Below are 9,241 nucleotides of genomic sequence, written 5' to 3'. Positions count from 1 at the left end.
GTGGGAGGAGGGAGGCCAGAAGTCGGGGTAGGTGCGAAGCTAGGGGACAGCAGGCCAGCCAGCGGAGCGAGGGCCCCAGCAGGCCGCTGCCATAAATTCTACCGGAGGTCAGCCAGTGGCCAGCTGTACTGTGGATTGGGCTGCATGTTCCTTTCTCTCCGTGTCTGTCTCCCCTCGGTCCCCCCACCCTCCCTCCCCATCCCGACCTCCCGCTAATCCGACTTCTCCCCATCATCCTCCTGGTGGGTGTCACCGTCATGCCCGTTCTTGTCCTCCTTGGAGAGGTGGGCCTGGGAGCCCAGCGCAGACAGCGAGAGAAGGCCCGTGCCCGCGCTGACTGCCGGCAGCGACGGTGGCTGCAGCCCCACAGGCAGCGGGGTCAGGGGCAGGGCCAGGGCCTGCAGCTGGGACAGCTGGTGGGCTTGGAGCTGCTGCTGCAGGGACAAGGAAGGGAAGCGTCAGCTGTTGCTGCCTTGGGGCCCACTCACAGCCCACCCGCCAACCCCAGGCTCTGGACGTACTCGGATGATGGAGTTCAGCTCGGGAGCGGTGACCTGTTTGGCCCTCTCAATGGCTCCCAAGACCTGCTGTTGGTGCTGAAAGGAGAGGGGAGGAGAGAGGAGTCAGGTGATACGCCTCTATCCTGGGGGGACCCCGGAAGCCCAGCAGAACCCATCTACCCCATGACTTTCCATCCCACCAGAAAGTCCCCTCCCTCCTGCTATTTTCCTTTCCCCAAGCCTCAGTCTCCTCATCTGAAAAATGGGGACAAATAGAGATACACAGAAAACCTAAAGGGGTTGGTGGCAGGGGCTTAAGATGAGGCTTTTGGGCGAGACCAAGAGAAACCCTATGCCATGTGTGAAGAAGAAAAAGGTGTGGGCTTTTGTGTAGTGCGCAAACTGTCCGACCATACAGAGTCGTCCTGATGCCCGGAGCTCAGAGACTGCTCTAAGACCCACTGATCTGAGTCCTTCCGCCTCCACAGTCAGGGAAGGCCCAGTGAACTCTGGAAGGGCTGAAACCCAGGCCTCCTGAGTCCAGATGCATGGTGTCTCCCCCCAACAGCCCTCTCCTAACATCTGTCTCTCCTGCTATCGGATGCTAGAATCCTCCACTCTCCCTTTCCGCCTTGGCTGCTGGGAAGCCCCCACCAAGAAAGGAAAGCACAAGTCTAGGTCCATAGGGCCCCAAGGGTCTCTTTTCTCTGGGACTTTCACTGTACCCCATGTGCCCATGGACTTGTTGTCCAGGGGTATTTTACTGTATTTCATCTGAAGGACTTGGGGATGTGGGTAGGCATTAAAGAGGAAATGATAAATTATCGACTAGCTGGGAGCAGAAGGAACCCTGGTGGTGCAGTGGTTAAGCACTCGGCTGCTAACCAAAAGGCTGGCAGTTTGAAACCACCAGTCGCTCTGCAGGAGAAAGAAAGATCTTTAAAGATCTTCTGTAAAGATTACAGCCTTGGAAACCCTATGGGGCAGTTCTACTCTGTCCTGTAAGGTTGCTATGAGTGGGCATCAACCCCATGGCAATGAGTTTGGTTTGGGTATGGGGGAGCAGGAGCTAGACCTTATCTGGCCTGGTGTTGGCTGGGGTGAGGGTGGAGAGGTCTCACCAAGAGTCTCAAAGGTTAAACCTGAAACCCAAACTATTCCCTGACGTCTTCTTAAAACCAAACGATAGTTTAGCTTACCTAGTCAAAAACATCTGCCTTAAGCATTATGCTCTTTTAAGAACTACCTCTGTTGGATCAAATTGACAGGAGCAACTCAAAACGTTAGGTACGAAGCTTAGGGGGCAATGAGATTATGTTAATGGGAGAGGAACAACTCAGAAAAGGAGGGTGAGGATGGTTGCACAACCCGAAGAATGTAACCAATGTTAGTTAATTGTACATGGAGAAGCTGTTGTATCCGTGTATGTTCTGCTGTGTATATTTCCACCACCAACAACAAAAGTCTCCGAGAACCTGAGGGGATGGGAGAGCTGGGTGCGTGGTTCCCCTGGGTGTGTGTATGCACACACGTGTGCTTTTAGTGTGTATGCGTGTGCCTGTGTGTGGGTGCATCTGTGTCAGCCTATCTGTATCTCTGTGCATCTGCATGTCTGCTTGTATGCCTGTGTCTATGCCTGTGTGCAGATACGTGCCAACATGTCTGTCTGTGTGTCCACCTCTGTATCTGGGTATGCCTGTGTGTGTGTGCACGCCTGTGTGCAGATACGTGCCAACATGTCTGTGTGTTCACCTCTGTATCTGGGTATGCCTGTGTCTGTCTGCACGCCTGTGTGCAGATACGTGCCAACATGTCTGTCTGTGTGTCCACCTCTGTATCTGGGTATGCCTGTGTCTGTGTCTGCATACTTCTGGGTGTGTTTATCTGATTGTGTGTCTGTGTATATGTCTGTGTGGGTGTCTACCTCTGTGTGTATATGTCTGTGTGCAGATATATCTCAGCCTGTATATCTGTCTCTGTGCATGTCAGTGTGTCTGTACCTCTGTGTGCCTGCATGTGTAGCTGTGAGCTCATGTATATGCATCTGTGTCTGTGCGTACCTGTGTATGTCTGTGTGTCTCTGTACCCATATGCATCTGTATTTGTGTGTGTGTGTCTGCAGGAGTCTCTGTGCATATGTGCCTGTGTGTACCTGCCTCTGTACATACATGTCTGTGTGTATCTGTCTCTGTGCACACGTGTCTGTATCTGTCTCTGTGCGCACGTGTCTGTATCTGTCTCTGTGCGCACGTGTCTGTATCTGTGTCTGTGTGTATCTGTCTCTGTGCACACGTGTCTGTATCTGTGTATCTGTCTCTGTGCATACGTGTCTGTATGTATCTGTCTCCGTACATACATATCTCCATATATGTTTCTGTGCATACATGTCTGTATCTGTGTCTGTGTGCATACGTGTCTGTATATATCTGTCTCTGTACATATCTGCATATGTGTCTCTGTGCATACATGTCTGTGTATCTGTGTGCATATGTGTCTGTATATATCTGTCCTGTACATACGTGTCTGTGTGTACATCTGTGTCTGTGTGCGTCTGCGTGTATATCTGTGTGCATACGTGTCTGTGTGTGTATCTGTTTCTGTGCATATGTGTCTGTGTGTCTGTGTCTTGGTGCATATGTGTCTGTGTGTATCTGTCTCTGGGCACGAGTCTGCGTGTGTATCTATCTCTGTGCGTACGTTGCCGTGTCTGTGTGTGTATGTCTCTGTGTGTGTGTCTGTGTGCATCTGTGCGTCTATATGCCTGCATCTGTGTGCTTGCATCTCTGCGTATCTGTGCACATGTGAGAGCCTGAGGGCTCTCCCTCCCCACAAACCCCCTGGCCCTAGGCACCCAGCGGCCTGGCAGGCGAGTCTCAGGAAGGTAAAAGGCGGAAGAGACAAGGGTAAAAAACCCTCGATGCAGTCTTGGCATATCTGACATTTTTCACTGGGAAATGACTTGCTCAGGCTGGGAATTCCACACGGCGGGGTGAGCCCCTCCCTCCAGCACCTGCATGCACCCTGCACCCTGGCGCTCCTCCAGCCGGAGGAGTCTTTTCCCTACAACCATGGGGCCACAGCAGGCATCTGGGAGGTGTGAAGAGGCCTGGGCACCCAGCACGCTGCCCCCAGATGGCGGTGCGTAGGGCCTGGGCCGAGGTCAGGGCCCCTCTGCCGCCCGGCCCCCAGCCCAGCCCCACTCACCTCTTGAGACAGGTAGGGCAGGACCTGGGCACAGATCCCATTCAGCCTCTTCACGATTTCAGCCTGCAACACACAGTGGCTTCAGCAGGGCGGGCCAGCCCCAAGAGGCCCTGATGGGACGCCAGCCAGGGGCCCTGTCTACCCAAGGGGCCCGGCGGGTCAGCGGAGCTCCTCCCAGGCCCAACTCGCACAATTAGGGGCGAAGGGGGGCTCACCCTATGGTCTCTGGGGACCTCGGAAAGCAAGGTGCTCAGTAGGCAGTAAGTGTTCCATGGGAGGGAAGGAGGAAGGGGTGGGGGCTGTTGGCACCACTATTCTGTGACCATCATGACTGACGTTAGCCCCGTCACGGGGGCACAGATGGCAAAAGCGAGGCCAGGGAGGGCGAAAGTTGGGGCGAGGGGTTTCCGGGGGGTCATGCGGTGTGCTGGCACACTTCCCCTCCCCTCCACAGTCACGAAGGAGTGACAAGGGGGGCTGGCAGGCCCTCCCAGTCAGGGAGAAAAGCTCCCCAGGAGGCTGAGAGAGCAGAGAAGAGTGTGGGGGAGGGGTGCGGCAGTAACAGGATAACAGGGCGGACCTGGGGCTCTGCCAAGGGGCAGGATCCTACCTGCCGGGGGGCTGGGACGGGGGGAAGCGGGGAGAGGCAAAGGGAGGCGTACCTGCTTGTGCATCTCAATGTTCAAGCCGTAGGACATCTCGTAGTACTGCATGGGGGTGACAGAGGGGGGTGGGGGCATCGAGAGACGGGGTGGGGGAGAGATGGGGAGACAGAGACAGCAACAACGGGGGGACAGAGACACGGATAGACGGACAGAGACAGGCAGGGGGGAAACAGAGAGAGGGGGGTGGGAGACAGAAAAAGAGAGCATGAGACGAGCAGGGGTCCCTGTACCTGCTGGGGCTGCAGTGGGAGCTGCGGGGGGGGCGGCATTAGGTCTCAGCCCCGGCCTGGCTCCCCTGCTTCCTGGGCTAATTATGGAGCCCTCACCCCTCCCCACACATCCCTGGCTCCTAATCTTTTATCTTTATGTGTCTTGTCTGCGGGTGGCCCCAGACTCCAGAAAGTTTGCCTCCCTGGGTATAAATAATTGAGGATAAACAAAGCCTGCTGAGGCCTGGCTCTGGGGCCAGCAGCCACCCTCCCCACGCCCCACATCTGACCCTGTCCCTCCTTTGCTCTAAACCCTTCCAGGGCTCCCTATGACCCGCGCCCCTACCAGGAGAACACCAAGTTCGTTTCCAAGCACCTGTGCCCAGAAAGCTCCTACTCATTCTTCAATACCCTGGCTGCAATGCCCCATCCTCCACACAGCCTTCCGTTTTCCATCTCAGGCAACGGCCCAGTCTGAGATCTCTCAGTTCTGGGTACCCCCTGCTTCACTGTCTGGTTCTGTCTCCCCCACAGCCTGGAAAATCTGGGCTCTGTGAGACTCCAGCATTGCTGGGCACAGGCTGGAGCAAAGCTGGGAGATTCTAACACCAAAATCTCCATCTGCTGGGTATGAAACTGAGCAAGTGATCCTGGCAGCTCAGAAGGACAGGGCCTCAAATGTCAGGCCAAGGAATGCAATGCCATCCCCTAATAAGCAGGACTTAAAGAGGGATCAGTCTCTGGCCCGGGAGCACTCCCCACAAACCTTGGGTGTGGAAGGGTTAAGCGTTGGGATGGCGGGGCTGTGAGGGCGGGCGGCGGGGAGGGACCCTGAAGCTTCCCCATGTCAGTTTCTGGCTCTCACTGCCAGGCCAGGGGCTGCTGCCAAGGACAGCTGGGGGACCTGGCAGGCCCAGGCTGCAACCCGGCGGTTTGGCAACTCGGTCACTGCCTCGGCCGGCCAGCAGCCAGGCCTGCGCACCAGGCTTAGCCCAGCCAGGACCGCTGAGCAGAGAACAGACCCTGAATCCTCCCCAGAGGCGGTGGCTGCGGTTTTAGCAACAGCTGCCCGTGGTGGAGGTGGATCTGGGGTCTCCCGCTTCCCCCGCCCGCAGGACCCAGGGGCTGGGGTGACGTTACCATCACATAGTGACGTTGCATCTCCGACTTCTCGCTGGCCAGCTTGTCACATTCGAGCTTCAGGCTGAGGAAGGACAGGGGAGAGGGGCAGGGATCCAGGTGAGATCCCCCGTAGTATGTGCAGGGGGAAACTGAGGCTCCAAGGAAGGGAGGTGCTACCCAAGTCCCAGGCAAAGGCAAGCTTGGGCCATTCCTGGAAGGTCAACCCACAGACTTCAACGGGGGATGAACAGGTCCAGCTGGACTTGAGGGCAGGTAAGGTGACAACACGCAGGCTCCCTGTGACTCGGGTCAAGGAGCTGTGTGCCTCAGTTCCCTAACTATAAACTGGGGCTGATGAAACCAGCCTTCTGGGTCTGGCAATGGAAAAAGTGATAATAATAATAAAAACTATAATAGACTTCAGAGCAAATGGACGCACCAACAGGGATTCTAGAAACTTCTACACATTCACTCAACCGGTGGTAGCATGTTCACTCTGTTTTACCCATGATGTAATGGACGGATGATGTAATGGATGCTCAGAGAGGTTGAGTAACTGGCTCAAGGTCACACAGCCAGGAAGCAGGAGGAATAAACAGAAACAGCACCGGGGCTGAGGACAGGCCTGGGGGCTGGGAGCAGACGAACTTGGGAATCTGGAAGTGGTCCTGATTTCCCAGGGGTGTAAACGGGAAGGGGGCTGGACGAGCTCACAGCACCAGACCTGTCCATTCCTCCCTCCCTGCTGGCTTTCTTTAGCCATGAGAAAATGCATCCTTTCCCCTGTGGGGAACTGCAGACACAGACCCTTCGGTCTCTCTCTGGCTCCCCCAGCAAAGATGAGGTGAGAGCTTTCTCCAAGCAGCTCCCCCCTCCCGTGAAGGCATCAGGGCAGAAGGCAGCGGGCAGTGGATCCAACTACCCAGGAAAAGGATTAGGGGGTAACAAGCCGCTGTCCTTTAGCTTATTTAAATAAAACCAAGCAGCGGGTCCCCATGGACTGGCTGTCCCTCCATACCCACCTCGGCCACCCCCATCGTACGAGAGCCAGAGGGACAGGGGGAGTGGGTTCGCAGCTCAGCCCTTCCATGCTGTGTGACCCTGAGCAAATCCCTCTCCCTCTCGAGCCTCGGTTTCCTCCTCTGTTAAGTACCAACCTTCCAGGGTGGGGCTGTACGGATTCAATAAATTAAGACAGTAAAGCTTGGAGAACAGGGCCTGACATACAGTAGGCACTCCATAAGTGCTTGTGGCTCTTACTGCCACCCCTCCAGATTGACCAGGTCACGGCATCCCATAGTTCAGAGGTGATCCACAGCTGGGGTTTCTTCGCCCCTTACAAAAGTTTATTTTCTTTAAAAATGTGCATTTTTTGGCAATATAAAAAAAAAAAAGCAATTTCACCCCAAACCCTGGATCTCTGGCCCTTCTTGTAGAAAGGCCCATCCTGTCTGGCTGATCCTGTGTCTGCCCCTGACATGGTAGAACCCCCCAAAGTACAGCAAGACATTCAGGCCCAGCTGACAGAGCGGGTCTGGCTTGTCCTCTGACCTTTGGCCTCTGGGACCGATCACCGTGAGCTGGGCCTGCGTCAGGTGAAGCCCCCAAACCTTCCACATGACAAGACTAGCACAAAGTCCCTGGGGCCTGCCCACTGAGCTGCTTCAGTCCCTTCAACTCCTTGTGCTTCAGTTTCCTCATCTCTAAAATGGGTACAGTAACAGAACTGCAAGAAGGCCTGAACAAGAGAACTTATGTTCGGTATTCAGCATATGTGGAATACCCAAAAACGTTGCATATTTGTTAAAAAAAACAAATCGCTATTCCCCTTTTTTCATGGAGAAGACCCAGGATCCTTCCAAGAACATTTTTATGGGTGGGAAAACAGGTCCACAGAGGGTCCAAGGCCCCGCTAGGATTTCTGGCCATGGGACCCACTTCTGATTCCCAGGCGAGGACCCTTCCATAGCAGGAGGGTTGAGAACATGCACTCATAGCCCTGGAGAGGCTGGGTTCAAATCTCAGCTTCCTCACTGTGCACCCTGAGGCAACCCCTAACCTCTCTGAGCCTCCATTTCCTGACATGTAAAACAAGGTCAATAACACTTCCTTCCCCTTAAACCTGGCACATGGCAGGGCCTGTAGAAATGTTAGATGACTCAATTCAGGAGGCAGAACCTCGTTTGAGAAACTGTTGCAAGCCAGGAACCGTCTCCCCAAAACTGGCCAGAGAGAGGATTGCAAAAACAAAAAATTGGGGCGGGGGGCGTTCCTTGGCCTCGGAGCGTCCATCTCTCTAACTCTAGTGCTTGGAGGTCTTTCACCTATTGAAGACTGGGGGAGGGCTCTGAAGCCGGACAGACGTGTCTCTGGGTAAGTCATTCAACTTTTCTGTGCCTCGGTTTTCTCATCTGTGAAATGGGGTTGGTTTGAAGAATAAATGTCACTACGGGCCAAGCTGAGCCCTGGTGGCACAGTGGTTAAGAGCTCGGCTGGCTATCCACAAGATCAGCAGTTCGAATCCACCAGCAGCTCCTTGGAAACCCTATGGGGCACTGTTATTCTGTCCTACAGGGTCACTATGTGTCCCAAGCAAGGGCAACGAGTTTGGTTGGATTTTTAATGGCCAAGTGTTTAGGCTAGAAGCTGGCATATGATAAGACCCTCCGTTCATATATTTTTAAAGTCCATGTATATGGGGGGTGACAATCTCCTCTCCAGAGACACCCCAGCCCCAGCTCACCTGTGGTACTGAGCCTGCAGCAGCTGAAACTCGTCTTTGATGCGGTCGCAGGAGTCAGAGGTGGTGAATTTGAGTTGCTGGGGGAGGTGCGACGAGCCCTGGGAGGAGGGGGCGGCGGGTCAGTGCCGGGCGCGCCGGGCTGCCCCCTCCTTCCTCGGGTGGCCAGGAGGCGGCGGCCGCCGCAGCTGCAGAGCCCCCCCACCTCGTGCCCCACTTCCTGGGCCCATGTTTACAGCCTCTGGCGCGGCCCCCGCCCCCGCTTCCTGCCCCCGCCTCTCCCGGGGGGAGGCCGAGGGGGTGGGTGCGCCCGGAGCCGCCAGTCCCCAGCCACCCCCAGGCCGTGGGGGCGCGTTTTAAGGCCTGCCCTTGATAGGGGGCAGGATACGCCCTCTACCGCCCCTCCAAAGCGCCCAGAGAGGGGGATGCACATCGGAGCGCCCCAACCACCTGGGGGGCCGAGGCCTCCCAGCCAAGTCCCCTTGGGGGAGGGGCGTCTCCCAGCGCCCATAATAGTCCAAGGGGTCCTCAGCCCAGATTCCCCAGCGCCCTTCCCCAGGGCCATGCTCTTCCAGGAGGGGTGCACCTTGGATTGGCCCCCCATTCCAGGCCCCCCAAACAGCCTCAGAGCAAGGGGCGACCGGTAGGGCTCCCGGAGCGCCCCAGGACCGCCTACCGCCCGGCCTGGCTCAGTAGGGGGGCGGGGGGCAGCCTGGAGCTCGAGAGGTCCAGGAGAAGGGATACAGCACCGGGGAGTTGGGGTGGGGGACGCCGGGCCTGAGAGCTTGGGGGGACTGGGCC

The 9,241-nt window shown here is 56.2% G+C and overlaps 1 protein-coding gene across 1 annotated transcript; it reads right to left on the bottom strand.

The window, feature by feature from the left end:
- Nucleotides 1-212: 212 nt before the first annotated feature.
- TLE5 (TLE family member 5, transcriptional modulator) lies at nucleotides 213-8,873 on the bottom strand. Its single transcript, XM_023733094.1, has 7 exons — nucleotides 8,838-8,873; nucleotides 8,444-8,541; nucleotides 5,719-5,782; nucleotides 4,367-4,411; nucleotides 3,705-3,767; nucleotides 522-596; nucleotides 213-434 (listed from the first exon to the last, which is right to left on the bottom strand). Exons 1-7 carry the CDS (start codon nucleotides 8,871-8,873, stop codon nucleotides 213-215), a joined length of 603 nt encoding a protein of 200 aa, XP_023588862.1.
- Nucleotides 8,874-9,241: the final 368 nt, after the last annotated feature.

Source organism: Trichechus manatus, unplaced genomic scaffold (assembly GCF_000243295.1).
Source record: "Trichechus manatus latirostris isolate Lorelei unplaced genomic scaffold, TriManLat1.0 scaffold00057, whole genome shotgun sequence".
NCBI classification, from domain to species: domain Eukaryota; kingdom Metazoa; phylum Chordata; class Mammalia; order Sirenia; family Trichechidae; genus Trichechus; species Trichechus manatus.
The sequence above is the reverse complement of the archived record's forward strand: the minus strand, read 5'-3'. Positions and strand labels throughout refer to the sequence as shown.

Bases quoted from the DNA above. Each gene is read 5' to 3' on its own strand.
- TLE5 (XM_023733094.1), bottom strand. From the start codon at position 8,873: ATGTGCATCCCCCTCTCTGGGCGCTTTGGAGGGGCG. The intron at 5,783-8,443 runs GTGAGCTGGGGC...GTCCTTCCTCAG, and splicing joins CTGCAGGCTCAGTACCACAG to CCTGAAGCTCGAATGTGACA. The intron at 3,768-4,366 runs GTACGCCTCCCT...TGTGTGTTGCAG, and splicing joins ACATTGAGATGCACAAGCAG to GCTGAAATCGTGAAGAGGCT.